The following is a 21,679-nucleotide window of genomic DNA, read 5'->3' on the forward strand; positions in this document are numbered from 1 at the left end:
AGGCCTTGAAATTACAATGCACCTTCTAGAGTCTTGACAGCCCTTGAGCAGCTGCTGTGTAACACATCTACTTCAATGGTGATCTCTCCAACCCTTTGTCCCTTTTTACTGGATGCCTTTTTTTAAATAGAACTGGCATGCTCTTTACTTATCCCTTAATAGAACTCTCCTGTGCAGAAAAGAAGAGTATTTTCTACACCCGTCAGTACAGTATGTACAGGCTTGAAGTATCATTGTGTTTTGTTTTATTCTGTACGATTTTTCATAATCCACTCTGCCAAAGCAATAAGTTGCTATGGTTTCTATTCAACTGACCTAAACGTTGGCAGATCTTAATACAACCGTCCTTTAAATCCCCAGAAAGGAACCTCCCGGGCTTTTTACATAATAAAAATAATAATAATCTAAAGAGACTCACATGCACAGTTAGATGTTTGATTGAACCTTGGTACTCAAATTCTATCTGTTAAAGCCTCCACCGTCTAATTCTCAGGTTAACTTAATTCGACCTTGAAATGCTTGAATGGCATTCACCACTGTGGTCCTATAGATGTGTTTAATTGGCACCAACACATGTGTATTATCCAGGAGTACCTGATAGATACACTGTAATACAAATCGATGTATCAAGCATTTGAACCAGTGGGGATAGAGGAGCTGGTTAAATCCAGGATGGCTTGAATTGAATCCCATTGCATAGTGATGTGAGCCATTCCAGGCCGGTCTGTGGTCTATCTCGTTGCAGTTGCTTTGATTAGATTTTGGCATGGGAACACTGTGCTTGTAGCCTGTTTTATTCTAATGATCAGTTAGTGAGACACAGCAAAAAAAAAAAAACTAAAATCACAGGGATCAGTGACCACCGGGAACTCATTAGTAAGAGCTGTAAGCAGGTGTATAGCAACTGTCTTTTCTTATATGTGGTCAAGGCGTATGTTTAATTGAGCAAAAAAAAAAGCTTGAATAATTAAAGCCCTTTTATAGCACAGTTAAAGTGGTGTGCAGGGCACTTAACATGGCCCCAAATGCATTAATAAAGCTGTTAAAATGAGGAGTAGACTGTACCTTTGTCTGTCACTCTTCAGATCCTCACGACCAGCAGAGCAACATTAATTTAGTTAGAGGAGAACAATATGAATAGAGTCTGGGATGAACAGCAGGTCTAAGTATTACCATCCTATCTGGAGGAGATGTGTTCAGGCACAAAAATTCATAAGCTTGATGTTGTCCAGGATATGAAGTCAGAGATAGGAGACAGCAGTGTCGAAATTACTTTTTGATAATGCGAATCTGTAACAATTTTATCATTTTGTGGAAAAAAATAACCTGTAGTTTAAAGCTTAGAGTTTTCTTTACTAGTCGGCCATGGTTTGAATTTCATTATTTCTGGGGCAACAAGACAAAATACGATATGCCCATCTTTCTGTGATTTGTGAGAAATCTTTGTGTGATCTGTGAAAAATCTTTCTGTGATTTGTGAAAAATTGTTCTGTGATTTGTGAAAAATCTTTCTGTTCAAGCACAACTGAAGATCACATGGCAAAATCTAAGCAGCGTTGATGAGTATTTGACAGAGTCATGTGTATACACTTTTACCTTATCAGATGGTATGCTGTGCAGATTTTATCCTTTGCTTACCATTTTGGTTATTTGCTTCTTTGTAATCCAGACAGGTATCAGTGCAATGCATTCACAATTCACTATTAACAGCATGAATAATTCAAATGCTGCTCTGCAGTATATTTTTCTTGAACCAAAAACAGTGGTCTCACATTAATCTACTTCTCAGATTACCGGGATCCATGCCAGATGTACTGCTATATTTTTATAGATCCGGGCATACCCTGTGCTTAAATGCTTGTGTAGAAGTGCTCTTTATACACATCACCCATTACATTTTGTTTAAACCTAGGACTGTTGGTCTCCTTGAAAGTGGATTATTGAGAGATCTTTGTTTACGTGCCTTCCATTGTAAACAGAAAGTGGCGCCCTTAATACTATCACAATTGTGTAATAAGCCTCAAGGAGCAGATAAAAAAAAGTCTGGGCCTCCTTGTGTTACCCAGTGACTGTTGCATATGGGGTTGGAATGTTATGTTAGAATTCTAGCTGCACACTAAACGATCTTTCTCTTCTACAGTTAATCACTTCTCCTCATAACTATGACTCACTGTTGTAGATTTAATCTCCCTGTCTCCTAAACTGTTTTTAAGGTTGTGTTGTGATTTATGGTCGGTTCGCTTCATGTCAAAACAACAGATTCAGTGCTACGATCGGAACTTGCATAGATTTTTCTTATCATTTGGAGTCTGGAAATATTCTATCTTGAAGCAGTGATTAATTTGGGGTGCTTGGTGTGCAGACTTGCTAAAATTGAGATTAGGAATTGGCTGTGGATGTTTGATAGCATACATCACTTTTGTCAAAGGGCAGTTTCTTAAAAATGTATCACTTCATAGGCTGCAGTGTATGGATTTATAAATGACATTACAGCAAAGGAAGAAAAACAGAACTGTATGAGGTCCAAATGCCACTGTAGTTCTTTATATATATATATATATATATATATATATATATATATATATATATATATATATATATATATATATATATATATATATATAGTTAAAGGGACTAGCCAGTTTATAACTGTCCGATTCCTCCGGTATCATGTAACTTCTTTAAAAAATCCCTTTAAGTAATGTAAGTATACTCTTATTAATCTATTCAACATCAAGTAAAGTACAGTGGATCTAGAAGGATTTGAAGATAGATTAGTCCTTGTTTATTCACAGATAATGATGCCCAAATTGACAAATATAATCTGTATTGTTTTGTGCTACAAAAAGAAACTACAATCTTCTACGGTGATTACTTTTGTGAGGAAAGACATTTTGTTATTAATTGTGACACATATTCAAGTTCATCACTTATCCACCAAATCACTGTCAAAATAATAATCATCTAACAATGTGAGTTTTGATGAGTGATAGTGACTGCAGTCAAACTTAAATAACAGGGCAAAAGGGTGTTCTTCCTGATAATCGCTGAGGGAAAAAATTTAAACTATTTCCTTCTGAATGGATGAATCAATATCTGAAATAAATTGCCACAGTGGAAGCATTTGGAAATATCCGTGACGTTAGAGGTGGTGTTAACACAGTGACTGAAATTCTCAATCTTAGTTTAGTCTTCAGAAGTGGCAGTATTTCAATTTGTATTGAGCATTTTGAATTGGTATCGGCATTGCAATACTGTGTATAGATTTATGTTTTTATTACCTTTTTACTACGAGTGCCAATCTCCTAATTTAAAAGTGAGCTTTGTGAGTGTTAAAAGTGTGTGTCTGTGCTATGCTTTTACTTTCTTTTTTTACAATCCACACATGCCAGTGTACTACAGTATTTGTATGGTAACAGTTACATACGTGTTACTTGTATATATTACTGTTTCAAAATTGTGCTGATTTCATCTCTTAAACAGTGTTTTTTGGTTTTTTAAGGTAAAGTTAGAATATGATCAGCTCAGAGAAACCCTCAACATTGTGACTCAGAAAAGAGATTTGGCTGTGAAGGAGAAGATCCATCTCCAAGCCAAACTGGAGAACCTAGAGCAGGTCCTAACGGTAAGGAAGCCCTTCATAATGTTCTAGCATATATGATATACGTTCATAGGTACAGTTGACCCTAACTCCTATGGTATCTTCTCGTGAGCAAAATGATGCAAAACTTTTGGCCATAGCTGTTTATATTAGCTTATTATAAATCATGTTTTAAGAAAGTGGCTTCATGATTTAGATTATCTGCATGGAAGAGGAAAGTAATACATGACCAATATCCGGATGGCATGTTGATTACAATTTGAAGAACGAAAGCATGGTATAGAAAAGACAGGGATTGCAGGTTGATTATTAAGGAAGTTGCAGGTCATCTGAAACTTAAAATCCTGTTAAACTCATGGAGATCTTGTTAGGAATGCAAACTATTGGAAGACAAAGCAAGTCGCTGTCTGATAAAGCATTGCCAAGAATGGCAAGCATACACTTCACTTATACTTAGACAAGTACTGTAGTTGGGCGAAGAGATCCTTCAGATAATACCTGCCTGTAGAAATCTGCTAAAATACTGATTCAATATTTGAAACGGGACACATACTGTACAAGATACCATACCAGAGGTCGAAGGCATGAGAAGAATATTGGCAATTACTAGCTGAATGTGTCGCATCTGAAGAGAGTCGTTGCTCTAGCAACCTACCTTCAAAACTGAAGACCTTCTCGTACAGTTTGAATGTTTGATGATCTAACCAGAATAATGCACATGATGATTAAAACACACACAGTTTGAAGGCAGACTTTTAATGTGACAGCTGTAGCCTGTACACAACTACAAATGGACAGTGTATCTGTTCCACGGTCTGTACCACGCCTAGGTCTTCTAAGTGAGCCCATAAATTAGGAGTGAATGGCAAAACTATTGTATTTCACAAATAAAAAATAAACATAGTGAAGAAACAGCTGCTTGGGTTTGTGGATTGCTGTTCTTCAAGCAGCTGTTTCTTCACTTGTTTTCGCTTGGAATGGTAAAGTAGCCCGATCAACAGTAATGACCCTTGCCTTATTGTCAGCACCTGATTTCTGTGTGGAGCTTGATCCCAATAATCGAATAATCGGTTCGTACAGCACCTATTATTTCTTAACAGACGCCCTTTATCCTTACAACTGTTACAAGATATCACATTATTTTTACATACAATTACATTATTTTTTACACACAGTTACCCATTTATATAGTTGTTTTTTTACTGGAGCAATCTAGGTAAAGTACCTTGCTCATGGGTACAGCAGCAGTGTCCCCCATCTGGGATTGAACCCACAACCCACCGGTCAAGAGTCTAGAGCCCTAACCACTACTCCACACTTCCCTGTGTCTGAGTGCTCATTCAGAACCCACCCTGAATTGAGATGCGATGAAAATTATTGTTTGTCTAATGTAACTGCTTTCGCAGTGGGTCTGTGGTCGCTCAGATTGGATTGCCAATATCTAATTAGCTGTAAAGTGGGTGTCACATTCATTTATATGAACTCATTATTCAGAAGACACACAGGAAAAAGATTGCCCTTGAACATCTCATTAGCAAACAATGAATCAGCCCTGTGCAGAAATACACTGCGATTGCACAGATCAGATGATTAATACTCCTGGCTTTGGTTTGTATCCCTGCTAGCAAGTTGCATTTTTCTACTCTATTACAAGTGAAAGTACTAGGTTACGTTTTAGTGAACATAGGCAATTTCCAGAGACGGACCAGTCTGTGGTAAGTCTGTAATGCTGGTAGGGTGTGTTATTGCAATTATATTTCAAATAAAATATGGCATTGTATATGAGGTTATGGGTTTTTAGATTGATATCGAATAGTGTTCGATCAAACCTAACCAGCACAGAAAACCTTGATTTAGAGTCTTGGGGACAGGAATAAGTAGAGAGAGTGCAATTAAAAAAAAAAAAAACTAAGAAAACGCAGGTTGTAAAAGAAAGAAAAAACAGATATGTTTAAAACTATAAAACTACTACCTCTGTGGGGATGTGGTTCATTTGTTCTAATCTGATCTGAACACTGTCCAAGTGCTCAATGTTGGACATGACTGATATGCACAACCTCGACGGCTATTACTTCTAATCACCAGTCAATGCAATCTGCACCTAACTGTGTCTGAAAAAAAGGGATTTTCTGCACGTTTCAGGTTATTGATTCTTAACCAGAGAGAGAGAGTGAATAATGAGAAATTTTAACTAAGCGTGTTCCATGGCACTGAGCATGCATTAGCTCTGAATAGACTTGTGGTGTGTGTGTACTGTTAACTTCCCAGTTCCCCTGGTAATGATGACACTACAGTACCAACCCTTTCATATAGCACATTTATAGCACATGTTTGAGGGCTTATTCAGTTGTGGATGTAGCAGAGACAATTACCAAAAGTGTCTCCAAAACAAAAAGAAAATGAAATTGTTGTTAATGAGCTAATTACAGCTATTATGTCCTTCGCTTTATTTTAACATGCCTCTAATTAGCAAATAACACTCAATACAACACAAAAAATGAGAATAATTGCTTCTACAGTACTCTGCTCTAAAAGTCTCAGCAAATAGCCCAGAACAAAAGGCATGTGTTGTGTAATTGAAGCTATAAGCAGTGCATGTTGCTACACAGGAGGTATAGACTACAAAGTAACCAGCTAGAGGTTTCTTATATCAAGCAGTTTTTTACATTCTTTTTTTCAACCACAAACTTATGCAAATCTATTGACCACCTAGGAGCAGTATATACTGTACACTGGATTTTACAATGTCATCACTATTTATGCATTGAGTCTATACCAGAGAACTTTGTGTAATGTGATTTTTGACTAGTAGGTGATAATAGAGAATGCAGATGAAATGTGCCAGGAGTCCAGCAGGTTGATAGGAATTGCATAGACTGCAGATGTAATGTGATTATTCAGTGATTATTCATATTGGTTTTAAATGTGCAAAATCATTAATTCTGTTGAGACAAAACGATGCTCTTCTTCTATGGGTAAATACAACAAAGCGCTAAACGGCTCAGGAGTTAAGTACAGATGGAACCAGCGGAAGTGCCGGCCTGCGTCCTCCTCAGAATTTCTATTCACAGAACACCCTGCCTGTTCCAATTTGAGGGGAGTTGCATTTTGGGGAGATTGCTCCTTTTCCATATAAATACTGTTGGTATAACTGCAACCTGCCACTGCTGTGGATTGGGTTTGTTTGACAGCCTTTCATTACTGCTGAGGCTGTTCAGAAGCTCTTCAATTACAGCTTTGCATTCCCATTACAGTGCTCCTCGGGCACTTTCTATTCTTAATCTGGAGCATTTCAATCACAACTTAGCCACTGTCAGCCAAGAGTCATCTACCAAGTGCAATGTTCCCTTTCCGATTTAAAAGACAGCTGAAGCTTTGCAAACTTAATCATACAGGTAAAAGTGAAGTCTCCCTGCCTAGTTCAGGATTAGAAACTTCTTATTACTGAGCTGTATGTCACAGGCATTTTAACATATGTTCATTTGTAAGTTGGATAAAGATTTAAATGGAGCTGTGACGTTTGGGGCTTTAAAGAATGTATTATAGTAGTGGTTTGCTACTGGAGACCCAGTAGACATATGCATAAAGGCATTTTGAAATAAATAAAGTGATTTGTCACAGGATACTAAGAGTAGGAGACTAGCAATCAATTTGACCGAGTTCCCATTTTAAACAATCTCATTGTGCATATACTGTATATGCAAGTAGTAGTGCAGCCTTATAGCCGTCAGCATTAATGTTTCCCTCAGCTTGCTGTTCTTCAGATTCCTTGTGTGAGGTGGAACCAGTGCGTCAATCCAGGTACACAGTGCCTGGTCGGAACTGAAATCCGTTGGCGGTGCTGGTACTGTGCACCCCTGTACCAGATGAAGAAGGTACTGTATCATTGTTTCCTGTGTTGTTGTTGTTGTTGTCATTCCAGCATATGCAAGAAGCTGCTGAGCGGCGGCAACAGCTGGAGTTGGAGCATGAGCAAGCCTTCGCTGTTCTCAATGCAAAGCAAAAGGAGATTAATCTTCTGCAGAAGGTAAGTGGTAGCCTGTTACATTTAGTGCAGAGTTATATTGCAGGACAGTGGAAGACAGGATTTTCTTTGCATGATATGTAGCACTAGAGACTGACGCTCCCAATCGATTTATCCACAGAACAGGGCTAGCATTAGCATTAGCAGTGGCAATGTGAGTGTCCCTGCATTCACCCAGGAGCATGTCTCAAGCGTTCCCTGTTGGGGCAGGCTGTTCAGTCTGCATGCCCATCTACTCCTTGATCTTTCTTTTTGACCCCTCCTGCAAGGCGGCTCTGTTACTGTTGTGCGGTCGTCTTGGTGATGTGGATTACCAAGACTACTGAACCCATTTCTGTTGTGACCCAAGTCTCATTCTAATATGGGTCTACAGCAGTGAGAGGCTTGGCATTAATCAACTGCACAAAACCACAAAATATTGGATTTCCTCTTGTCTCACAGTGGGAATGTAGTGTAGAAATGATAATTCATGTGGAACATATTTTTGTAACGTTGGGAAATAGGATGAATAGATTGGAACCAATAGGAATGGATCAGCATGTCACCAAGAATGCTTAGGAATATAACAACATTCACGCAGTGTATTATATAGCATTTATTATGCACAGATAATCAGAATTGGATGAACAGCCTCAATGATCTTCCTCGCCATTGCTGAATTATAGCGAGCACAATCTAGAAACAGACCAGGAGTTTAAAAAGTATGATAATGAAGGGTACACTGAAAAATGAACCTGACAAAAGGCACAGGAAGTCTTTGCATACACAGAAGATTAGAATTGAATTACAGATGTTGATTTATGGAGCATTTAATAAACCATACAGTATGTGTCTGACATGCTACAGCTGAATAATCATTCTTAGCCATGCAGTGATTAAGAGTGGGAATAGTATTGGCACTACAGTGTTGCATATTTGATTAAATCCTTCAGTGTAAAGGATATTGTGTGCAAATTCTAAAAAAGAAAAGAGTCCTTGCGCTATAGTACTGTACACTGAAACTGAAAGACGGCAGCAGAATTTTAAACACAACTTGATGAAGTACAGGCTGATGTTAATTACATCATGCTTTCCAGAAAGGCAAGCTTGGTCTGCACTGTTTATTCTAATATTAATACTGATAGCGGCTGCAGCAGCTGCTGTGGAGATTTCACTATGAAGATCTGAACAGAAGGAAGCTGCAGGGCTTTTGTTATTTATTGAATAAAAGCAAAAAAGATGTTAATAAAACAAAATCTACTGGTAGTGGAGTGGATACTGGATGCATTTCTTTTATTATTTTTTATATTTTCATTTTTTTCAATCTAAGTTCCTACAGTTTAAATCATTAAAATTCACATGTGGGGCAGCGGCCTTCAACACTTAATGGGGGGGATAACTTTTCTTCAATTTATGTAATTTTCCACTTTGCAACAGGAATGCCAGTTGAATGGGGTTGCAGGGATCCAGTGGCCCCAACAATACTCAAATCCCCACAGTAAAATAGCCACTGATGCCATTAAACTAGCAGGTCTGTTGTCCGCCAGGTGGCTGTAAAGGCATGTATTACTGTTGCTAAGCTTGTTCTTACCTGCATTACCCTTTCAGATAACTAGACCCTTAACCCCTCCTCTCTCCTCTTGTGAGCCAGCCATTATCTTCATAGTTTTGACATTTTCATGAAGCTCCACTGCTAGGAATACACACATCAAACGCGCGATAGACACGCACTCACACACACACACCAAGCTTTATTTTTAAAACAACTATACAATTAAGCCTAAAGCCCGCTGGTACTGTAAGGTGGAAAAAAAAAAAAACCTCAGGATTTCTTCATAATATACATCCGCCAGAGATTTGGGTAACCCAATCTGGTGGGCTTTCATTACTCATTATTGTCAAAACTGACTGCTTTAAAACATGGTACTGCTGCGTGAAAACAAATAAAATAAACGTGGGTGTTGTTTTTTCTTTTGTTTTAAAAATACTGTACATTAAGGAGAACCTCCTTCCCCTGTAGGTTTCTCGTGAAAGAAAATAGAACCACCCACCGTTAATACAGAAGACTGGAATCTTAAAGAGTGTTTAGCTGTATGTTTAACACTGCTTTTTTTTGTTTCTTTCTTTCTTGCTTGCTTATCTTGCTGTAAAGGCTCAGGTTGAAGCTAAGAAGGAGCATGAGGGTGCAGTGCAACTGTTAGAGGTAAGCAATTTTAGCACAGATGCTGTTTTTATTGGGGTTCCCTGTTATTTTTGCTGAGCAGGAACATTGAGACTAAAAAGGGTGCTAGTGCAGGCTGTTAGAAGAGCATACTGTATACTGGTACAGATTGACCAAGTCCCCTTGCAGCTTGTCAGGTAGTTGCACTTCACAATTTGAGCTTAAACTTCCAGTTTGTATTTATTCATGACTTAGAGCTGGTGGAATTGCTCTATTGTTGGAGGTCAGGCATTAAAAAGGGGGGGTTTTAGCCACTGATGCTTTTTACTTTCTTCCGTCATCTGTTTAATATAAAATAATGTCATTTAATACAATATATATATACATACACATTATGCATTAGCTGTAATATGTCGGTACAGGTAAGATGTTTCCCTATACAGTACCATGTGCTTTTATGGTTCTCAAGCTGTAGCCAACCCACTTGTTAAACTGGATAAAATAATAACTTCTCTCAATATGGGATGATTCATCTCTGTAAGACTCAATTTCCAAACGCAAATTATTTACTGATGATAGAAAAAAAAGCTTAAATTTCAGGAAGAAGCATGTCTGTCAAATGTACCAAAGAGACGAGTAGCAAAATTCTGTTCACCAGAAACACAAAGAGCTCATTTAGCCTAAAGGGACCACCAGTGAAATAATGAAATAGTGAAAACTTCAAACAGCATCGATGTCTGCACGTCTGTTAACCATGTTGACTGATTGGGGGGAAAATCAATTGAGCAGTATAGAGGATGAGATCCAGTATGATGAATGCATAGCAATGGGAAGGAATTGGTTCATGATGACAAGAAGAAGGGGGGAAAGAACTCTTCTGTATTACAATTATTTCAGTTAGTTTCGAGAATGATATTTTAAGTGCTTTTGTTCCATTTTCAAAGTACCTGTTATGTGATAAACTCTTGTGTGTTTTTGTAACATCACAAGACTAGTACGAAAAGAAAATATGCCCATATGTATGTATGCATTTGACCTGAAGTCACTTTTGAGACATGGAATCAATTAAAGTGATGCTATGCTGGTTTCCTGTTTTTCTTAACGATACTAATTAAACAAAAAAAAAAAAATAGCCTTGTGTTATTTTGATTTTAAAGTATAGATACAGTTTATTTTTTCAAATAAGACATTTTAAGATCTTTCACTCTTAGAGTTTAGTATTTCTGTTTTACAAATACTGTGGGTGTACACTTCTTTAGTGAAAACATAATTTCATATTGTGTAAAACATTTTTTCATATTGTGGTATTTTTTTTGCATGGGTGATAACTTTTATTTTCTCCTGCTCTTTTGAATATTTAATGGTTTAGGTGTTCATATTTGTAATTGTGTTTTAATTTTCCTTACATCCTTTTGTCACTGTGTTATCGGTGTGTTTATTTATTTATTTTTTATGCATTGCCTTTTATACAGAACACCTTGGACAGCATGCAGGTATTTGGGAATATTTCTCCCCTAACATTCTTTAACTGTTACTGTGAAGATTCCAAAATCTCCCAAGTTCATTTCCACCCATTAAGTTTGCTGCATGTGCAATCTACTACATGAAATGTGCATTGGGAACAATAAGAACATTGATGTACATTATTAAGTAACTTGCTTAGCTATTAAGAATGTTAAGAACATGTTTTGTAGTATCAAATATGATTTGGGGGATTCTGCAATTGAGTTTTTTTTTTTTTACATTTACATAATTCAGGAACTGAAATCACTTAATGATTAAATATATTAAAAGGTTATTTATTATTATTATTATTATTATTATTATTATTATTATTATTATTATTATTATTATTATTATCATCACACTGTAAATGACATGAAACCGACGGTTCCTGAATATGTAAATGGCATTTGTATATAGAAACTCAGAGATAACATAACAATACTTGACCAAGATTTTATCCTGAGCATGCTCTTTGTTGGTCTCAAATAAGTTTAACAGGCAAAAGCAATGAACACAGGGCTGGTTGATCAGTACACAAATCAAGCAAGCAGTGTAAGTCATAAGAAATATGGCTTTTCATCGGGCCTTCTTGAGAGCGAAAGTAGGAACAATCTTCAAATGGTAAATAGTAATAGGTTGTTTTTTTGCAGTAAGTGCATGGTTTGTTATTACATTGTGTTTTACAGTGGTTTGTATGCAAAACACATCAACTACAGTTTAATAGCGGTGGAGGTATGTTAAACTAGAACCCTGTAAGTAGCTGCAGTGTTGTGATTTAAATCTAAGATCTTAGCAGTAGAAGCGATGTTAGAATACAGTTTCTGTGATATTAAAGAGCAGTAATGTTGCAGTGATATCATTTTATAATTTCTTTAATTACATAATTCATAGTTATTTTAAAATTTTTCTCAATCCTAAAATTCTAGGTGATGCTAAACTTTTGTCCATAGCTGTACTGCTGTCCTTTTCACCATGCTACATGATTATCAGTAAAAGGAGACTATAAACACTTTAATTTTAAAATATTATACATTTGCTCCAAGAGAAAAAAAAAGAGAAAGGTCACTTATTGGACTGATGCCAGGACAATCAGGTCTAGTAAGGGGTGAGCTCCTTGTCATGTCAGAGCTGTATTAGAAGTTATTGGATTTTTTGGTCTGCTATGAGAGATCAATAACTGTTCTAGTTACTTGGAATCAGACCTGTGCAAACAGGTTCTTCTTGTAAAGTATATGTAATTCAATCTGTGGACCCCTTGGCATGAAGATTGTTGTATTTTGTCAGCATGTTCTTGTCAGGTCACTATATATATATATATATATATATATATATATATATATATATATATATATATATATATATATATATATATATATACACTATGACTGGAATGCATGGAAGCAGAAAAATGTATGATGCCACTAAGACATGCAATAACCCATAGGTGATAGGTAACAGATTTTCAACTGCATGTTCATTCCATTTCAGTTGTTCTTTTGAATCTGTGAAGCACATTTGTGCATGCAGTGTTAAGAGTCTAAAAACTAGAATAACAAAAAAGCAACAATTAAGAAATATATATATATATATATATATATATATATATATATATATATATATAAATATATATACAGTACTGTGCAAAAGTTTTAGGCAGATGTGAAAAAATGCTGTAAAGTAAGAATGCTTTCAAAAATAGACATATTAACAGATTATATTTATCAATTAACTAAATGCAAAGTGAGTGAACAGAAGAAAAATCTAAATCAAATCCATATTTGGTGTGACCACCCTTTGCCTTCAAAACAGCATCAATTCTTCTAGGTACACTTGCACAAAGTCAGGGATTTTGTAGGCATATAGTCAGGTGTATAATTAAACAATTATACCAAACAGGTGCTAATGATCATCAATTCAATATGTACGTTGAAACACAATCATTAACTGAAACAGAAACAGCGTGTAGGAGGAATAAAACTGGGTGAGGAACAGCCAAATTCAGCTAACAAGGTGAGGTTGCTGAAGACAGTTTACTGTCAAAAGTCATACACCATGGCAAGACTGAGCACAGCAACAAGACACAAGGTAGTTCTACTGCATCAGCAAGGTCTCTCCCAGGCAGAAATTTCAAGGCAGACAGGGGTTTCCAGATGTGCTGTCCAAGCTCTTTTGAAGAAGCACAAAGAAACAGGCAACGTTGAGGACCGTAGACGCAGTGGTCGGCCAAGGAAACTTACTGCAGCAGATGAAAGACACATCATGCTTACTTCCCTTCGCAATCGGAAGATGTCCAGCAGTGCCATCAGCTCAGAATTGGCAGAAAACAGTGGGACCCTGGTACAACCATCTACTGTCCGGAGAAGTCTGGTCAGAAGTGGCCTTCATGGAAGACTTGAGGCCAAAAAGCCATACCCCCGACGTGGAAACAAGACCAAGCGACTCAACTATGCATGAAAACACAGGAACTGGGGTGCAGAAAAATGGCAGCAGGTGCTCTGGCCTGATGAGTCAAAATTTGAAATATTTGGCTGTAGCAGAGGCAGTTTGTTCGCCGAAGGGCTGGAGAGCGGTACACGAATGAGTGTCTGCAGGCAACAGTGAAGCATGGTGGAGGTTCCTTGCAAGTTTGGGGCTGCATTTCTGCAAATGGAGTTGGGGATTTGGTCAGAATTAATGGTCTCCTCAATGCTGAGAAGTACAGGCAGATACTTATCCATCATGCAATACCATCAGGGAGGCATCTGATTGGCCCCAAATTTATTCTGCAGCATGACAACGACCCCAAACATACAGCGCAAGTCATTAAGAACTATCTTCAGCGTAAAGAAGAACAAGGAGTCCTGGAAGTGATGGTATGGCCCCCACAGAGCCCTGATCTCAACATCATCAAGTCTGTCTGGGATTACATGAAGAGAGAGAAGCAACTGAGGCTGCCTAAATCCACAGAAGAACTGTGGTTAGTTTTCCAAGATGTTTGGGCCAACCTACCTGCCGAGTTCCTTCAAAAACTGTGTGCAAGTGTACCTAGAAGAATTGATGCTGTTTTGAAGGCAAAGGGTGGTCACACCAAATATTGATTTGATGTAGATTTTTCTTCTGTTCACTCACTTTGCATTTTGTTAATTGATAAATACAAACTATTAACATGTCTATTTTTGAAAGCATTCTTACTTTACAGCTTTTTTCACACCTGCCTAAAACTTTTGCACAGTACTGTATATATATATTTTTAAGCATCAGTGAAACAAACCATAACACTAAATCACCTGGTAGTCGATTATAACATCATTTTGTCAACTGAATTCAAACTATTGTAGGTGATTTACAAGTTAATGGTGTTAGTCCCTAAGACATTAAAATCCATTTGTTAACTACAGTACCATTTGAGTTGTTCCCCTTAACACTGCGTAGTTTTAATACATTTTCATCACTTTGAAAAATCTCTGAAACCCCCTCCCACCCATATTGCTCCACACCTATTAAGAGGCCCTCTTTCAGATAGAAGCTTGCTAAGCACATATCGTGTAATCCTGCTTTACTAAACCTGTGGGACAGGTGAATGAAAACAAAGTTGCACATTTCCACTGGATGGGACTCCGTAAGGGAGCACTGGGGGATTTAATATCTACAGACCAGCTTAACATAGTGCTGTAAAAGGTGTTTCATAGCCAAGAATCAAGATACAGCCTGGTACACTATGTGGGGGTCAGTTATGAAGAAACCAGCTGCCTACAACTAGGAGACAATATAGACTGTCTCATAGATTAAACCATTTGAATTATAAATGAACATGGAAATGAGTCATTCTTCATAATCAATGATAATCCGCAATAAAAGCGCTATTAAATGGTGTCATCCATTTTGAGACAGCAGAATTGCTTCTGGTCATTCATCCTGTCCCCACGGTAACCAGTAAAGACAAAGCAATAGCAGAATAGCAGACTAAATCGCTCGCTCTGGAATGAGGCATTCAATCGTGTGCATGAGTCCTCTGACTATCTCTGTAAAAGAGCAAATACTGGATTTATTTTTCTAGCCAAAGATTTATATACTACTTTAACTGAAGCGTTGGTGTAATAGTTGATGTGGAGCAATGGCTTCACCCTTTATGTCAAAATCGACTAGTTTCCCTTTTTCAAAACCAGGAATGAGTCTGACATTCGTTTTATTGTATGCATTTATTGCTTCTGCGACGTGAATTATGTACTCTGTACTACTCATACGACAGCTAAGAAATGATATATCGGTTATGTTGGAGTTCTTTAGAGAGATTTTACATTTCTCAAAGACACATTTTGTACACTTACATATTACTTTAGCTGTTTCATAACTTAACTATAATACTGTATGCTATCATGGTCTATTGGGCCTCAAGTACACTCCTCATTTAATGTAATACTCCAAGTGTGATTAGCAGACCCATTGTATTATATATAACACACAAACCCTTCCACCCCCTCTCCCTTGTGTCCTTTGGCAGGCCAAGGTCCGAGAGTTGGAGCAGAAATGCCGGACACAGAGTGAGCAGTTCAATCTCCTCTCGAAGGAGCTCGAGAAATTCCGACTGCAGGCTGGACACTTTGATTTACTTAGTGCCAACTCCTTAGCAGTGTGCGACACCCCAGGATCTCCCAGCAAATCCCTTTCCCAGCTCCTCCATGCACTGGCCATCCCAATCGGGAAAGGTAAGCCAAGTACCAGGTTTTATTTTTTTCCCCCTTTTTCATTGGTCGAAATTTCTTTGCAAATATACAAGGCAGAGTGTAATAGAACCTGTTGGTAGGTCATAGCAAATTATTCATAAACGTACAATTGATTTCCTATGTGGTTCATTTGAAGTAAACATACACTCGTGATTCATTTCACATGCATGCATGTTACATTCTCATGTTATAGCTGGGGAATTACTAAGTATGTTGCAACTTGGGCATTTGCAGCAAATGTCTTTTTACAGAATCACAATGTACTGTTCAGTAAGTTTTGGGCTCTGACTGGATTCTCAAAGGATTCTTTTGTTTCAAGGTACCTGTTTGGGTGGAGCATTACAGGCTGTACCTTTGAAACCCTCAGTTCGTTTTTGATTAAACTACGCATGAGTGTTTGTTATGTGGTTCTGTTCCAATATTTTTGTGGATGCACCTGTAATTTGCTTAACAGGTATATTTAAGCTACCAGTATGCCTTGATAAAATACTATAGGAGTGCAGTGTATATGATGAGTTGATGTCTTTTTTTGTGAATTCAAAAGAAATAGTTATGCGATGAATATTGCTTCACATTTGCTCCCTTAATTTGCATTTGTTTCCCTCCAAGTAAAAAGTTAATTGAGTTGAGAACATTAATTTCAGTAAAGCCTAAAGATGCAGTAAGTTTGGACAAAAGCTTTTCGAAGTGTGCAGCACGGTGTAACAGGTTACAGTATCTAAGAGCAGGGTTCATTTGTATTTCATCCGTGTTGAAAGTCCTGCCATGAAGAGAATCAATTGGATTTGCCCCTGTGGACAGATCAATAACAACTGATTCTCCAGTCTGAGATTTAACAATAAAGCAGGGCCACTACCGCCTAGGGGAAAACACTTCCATAAAAATAAAACAGGGAAAAGAAGAAATCAATTAACTTTTTATAACACCTTCAAATGATTCTGGATGACATGCTTTAAGTGTAAAGTTTCAATATTAGATTGGCATGGTTACAGTATTTCTTTAAGCTGTTTTAAACTGTAACATATTGACATGGTTGATTTTTTGCACAGTGGCTTAAATTTTAAAAAAATGACCATTCATTTTTGACTGCTGCTGCAGCTCGGTGTCTAGCAACAAAAATGAACAAGACATCAAACTATATGCATTGGTGAGGTATGCGTTGTTTGTGTTGGGATATATAGGTATTTACACATGCTACAACAATATATGTATTATAAAAAATAACACATTTTGTATTGCTGCATATGGTCAACTTGATTGAATATGCAGTTTTATAATACACTCTCTGCCATCTATTATGCATTGTTTGAACCGTTCAAAACATTTTTCTTATATTTTGTAAATCACATATACCACAAATTAACCAATCACAGTGCATTATTTGCCAAAACTGGGGTGGTTGGGGGGTTGTTGTGGGGGTTGGGGGGTGGTTGTGGGGGTTGGGTGGGGGATGGTAGAAGTTATGTTCTACAAAAAACAAAAAAAACATTTTTAAAGCTTTTTCAATAAGAGTCCCTGCAGCCAATGTATTGGTTTCTAGACTAGTATATGTGTGTGTGTGTGTCTTTTTCTGAGGCACTATTGGTTTCAGACAGGTAAAAAAAAAAAAAAAAAAAAAAAGTTTGTAAAGGTTGATATTAGCTTAAGACAGATTCCTTGCCTAAGATAATTATATATATATATATATATATATATATATATATATATATATATATATATATATATATATATATATATATATATATATATTATAAACACAAATGTGAAAAACATGTCCTTTAGCCCAAAACTCAATTTTGCTTCTTCCCATGTTTGTTACATTTTGGTATTGACATGGCGTCTTTCAGATGCATTAAACTTGGATAGCATTATTTGCTCAAGAGTTATAAATGGTATCATGGTTTTGTTAAATCAGAGGGGGATGTTGCTAGGAATTACATGCCATTTTGGTGTTGCTGAGATTGTCATAAACTAATGGGGTGCAATTAATCTTTGCTGAATTTATTTTTTTCAGACCTTGGCTGTGTTTGTGCTTTTGCTGTCAGCACACTTTGAGTCGGTTAGCTGTACAAATTTAAGTAACGCGAGGAGAATCAATCATGTTAAGGTTAGGGCTGAGATTGCCCTGTTTCCTGTGTAATATGAAACATTGTTGAAAGTAATTATTTCACAGTCTTTGCTTAAAACTCGGAACAAAAAAAATGTGTGGCTGTCAAAAGAAGGACCTTTAGCAGGATCACACAAGCAGCATGCAGAAGGAGAAATAAATGATACGCACAACTGAAACCCTGTCACACTTTAAAACAGTGCCTGTACGTGATCAATTTGTGATAGGGATGTGCTATGAATAGGTGTTTGTTTCAATAGCAAATGTCTATACAGACACAATTCTGTTTGAATGACTGGACCATAAAGAATGTTTAAGGAATGTTTTGTTAAAGATTGTTTTTTTAAAGCCCATTATGATTATTTAAATGAAGTTTGCAGTTCTCAAAACCTTTTCAATAATTTTAGAAAGGTTTTTTGTATATATAAATGTATTCTCATTTTTCAAAGCACTGTTTTAATCTCAGAGAATGTTTATACACTTAAAAAAGCATTCCTTAAAAGAGTCCTTAAGGTTTTATACAGAGAGCCCCCTGATAATTATTATAATGTGTTTCCAAGATTTCCAATTTAGGCGAGGGGATTAAATTAAGAAAAACAGCTGCACTTTATTACATTCTTCCTCGCTTTTGGTGCAGTTTTATTAAAATATTAAACTCAAGTCCTCAATTGAATGCACATTTATAACGCAATCTGAATAATTTAATTGGCAGTTGCCATAGGCATAGGCGCAACAACATTCAAGATTTGAATCAAGTGATGGGATCCTTTTAATAACTGGCCGTATTTGACATTTTAAAATGTATTTCTGTGTTCATTTTGCAGGCAGTGAAAGTCCTTCTGCGAACAGATCTCTAATCTCAGAGTTTATTCGACCAATCCAGATATCTGGAGACAAACCTGAACTTCTGTCTGTCAAGCCGACATTCCTCACCAGATCCCACCCTAGTAGCCCCAGACGTGGATTCTTGGCAGAGGTCAGTCAGAGAAACTCCCCTTACTGGAATCTGCAGCCCCTTAAAGTTTACCATGGTAAATTTGCACAGTAATATTGTATTTTGCATTTCTTTCCCCATGCTCATACAGTACTTTGCATATAATTTATATTTTCTTTGCTTTAACGTGATAAGCCGTTGTTGCCTGCTTTACTATGCATTCACTGTGCTTTATTACACTTTGCTGTGTTTTTACCATAGTACAGACGTCATCATAAGATGACTGTATGTTTTTTGTTTATTTTTTAATACAGAAATAAAAAATCTGTTACTGTTTTCCATACAATTTATGAACAGTCAATTTTAGGGCACTGCTGGTTTCACAAACGGATTATGGTAGGGTACAGTAGTCTAAGATAAGTACTAATTAAGTATGTGAAACCAAACATTTATAACAATGTTACAAAAAGTATTGCAAACTCTGCAAACATTAAGTCTATGTGTCCTGTCATGTTGCAGCCCCTTCTTAACCTTTACGTGGTATACCATGGAAAAAGCAATTTGTAGTGGAAACACACAGACAAGCAAGGTAAATCACAGAGAGGTATGGTAAAGCATGGTTCAAAAAACATAAGGGCAAAGCATGTTTATAATAGTGCCATGCAAATTTATCATCGTAAACTCATGCAAGGGAATGCGTTTGCAAACTTCTGTGTCTATGCCAATAAAAAATAAAACATGCTCAGTCTAACCAGACATCTCATTTTGAAAAGGATCCCTGGAGGCTGTGATAAAACAACACCGTGACAAACCCTTAGCAAGTGCCTCCACTGCCCTAATCTTGAGTGTATGCAACTGTGTCTGATTTATAGTGGTAAAATAGATCTTACTGCTGGGCAATCATCATGCAACCAAGCAGGTGAGCCTGCTTAATCCCACGGCCCTTGCTGGCATTTCTGTTTAAATGTGCGAGCTCTCAAAACCTCAGGGAGTTGCACTCTTCAAGTGCTCGTCTTGCAATCTGCAAGACGCATGAATGTGCAAAATAAGTCTCCCAAGGGCTGAGCAGCATTATAAACAGTCTGTGAATAGCAGTGGAAGCCTATTGTTAATGGGAAAAATCCCTGTTTGGTCCAGTTTTATGGGGGAAGAAAGTTACAAATTCAGCAATAAACGGATCAAGTGTGGAGACTTAATTAACACAAACAAATAATTGCTTCATTTGTTGAATTAACGTGCTTTTGCGATTAAAAAAAAAAAACTGGTTGGCTAGGGAAAGTTACAAAACAAAAAGTTATATTAAAAGTTGATTTATCTAAGCCTTAAATACTGTACGCTATCTAATTTGATGGGGGGACTTTTGGACTTTTTTAAACAGGATATTAGGTGTTGATGTGAAGCCACAGAAATCAGATAACAGAGGTGTTTGTTTACCATTATTGAGGCTGGATTACAGAGCAGACCAGCAAACCAGAAACAAACCATCAATCTGCTGTGATTTATTGCAATATCCTTCACAGAAAGCCCTCATTTCTTTAGGCAGATTCATTCTCTTTCTTTAATGCACTGTTTCATGTTTCATGTAGATGGCCGCCACAGAATATATGGACTTTTTTGTATTTGTGCATTTTGGTCTATTTGGTGATAATGAAAGGCTAGGGAGTGGCCCACAGTATTTTAGCAAAAGCCATCCTTATCAATTCACCTTACTAATCCTGGTTTGCACTACAGGTACACCTAATAATCAGTCCTGGTCCAATTGTGCCAAATAGAGCTGAATTGTGACTTAATTAAATATATATATATATCAGATTCGAATCACGCTCCCAAAGAGGTGAAAGGTTGTGAATGACCCATTGTTCCACCAGGCTAAAGCAATTCTTTGAATTTCAAATGGTGGAGTCGTCGATTTATTTATCTGTATTTACAATTGATATATTTTTTTCAACAGATGGACAATGAACCGGGTTCCACTTCTTCTAAAGTGAGGTACACAGGAAAAGTCCGTCTTTGCATTGCCCGGTACAGGTACGATACAGACTTTAATCATTCAGACTAATGGGGTTTCATTATCAGCAGAACCACTCTAGCTCCCTGTTATTATCCGTAGCATTCAATATCATGACAATTAATCCTTTTCCCACACACAGACATCACTAGGTTTAATAAGTAGGTTGGTCCTGCTGGTCAACACTTAAATGGGTGACCTTCTGGTCCAGAATTCGGGCTGAAGACATTTCCCACAATCCATTAGGGTATCAAGTAACTGAGCATCACATGTGTCTGTTTGACTGTCCTGACACATTCAAGCCCAGTATAATTAATTCCGTGTGCTACTGCAGTCTCTTAGTTAAAGCACAAGTTCCCTAGACCCCCTCCTACATAGCTTCCTGCCTCTTCCTGCTTCTTCCTGCCCTGTTCCTGATACAGGCATTGACTGACTTCTTCTAACTCATTGAAAAAGGAATTGTAAGCAAAATAATTGCAATTCCCCTGAAACAATGACAAGTATTTCATTGGTATTCATGAAAGCTATTTCTCTCAATCACACTTCTTTTTCTCTTCTAAAGAATGCACTTGTGTAGCTGCTTTAGTCCCTCATAAAATGTGAATAATACATTATTGTAAATGCTAAAATGGAAATGGAAAATGTACTCTTCAAAA

At 37.1% G+C, this 21,679-nt stretch overlaps 1 protein-coding gene across 1 annotated transcript in view; it reads left to right on the top strand.

Moving 5' to 3' along the window:
- LOC117973379 (RIMS-binding protein 2-like) overlaps positions 1-21,679 on the top strand; it is a 134,202-nt gene that overhangs the window by 82,062 nt on the left and 30,461 nt on the right. Inside the window, exons 9-15 of the mRNA XM_059033137.1 lie at positions 3,503-3,625; positions 7,524-7,628; positions 9,757-9,807; positions 11,238-11,258; positions 15,752-15,956; positions 18,906-19,057; positions 20,967-21,043. Of these exons, the coding sequence (XP_058889120.1) occupies positions 3,503-3,625; positions 7,524-7,628; positions 9,757-9,807; positions 11,238-11,258; positions 15,752-15,956; positions 18,906-19,057; positions 20,967-21,043 (734 nt within the window). The remainder of the gene's footprint in view (positions 1-3,502; positions 3,626-7,523; positions 7,629-9,756; positions 9,808-11,237; positions 11,259-15,751; positions 15,957-18,905; positions 19,058-20,966; positions 21,044-21,679) is intronic.

Source organism: Acipenser ruthenus, chromosome 11 (assembly GCF_902713425.1).
Source record: "Acipenser ruthenus chromosome 11, fAciRut3.2 maternal haplotype, whole genome shotgun sequence".
Classification (NCBI taxonomy): Eukaryota; Metazoa; Chordata; class Actinopteri; order Acipenseriformes; family Acipenseridae; genus Acipenser; species Acipenser ruthenus.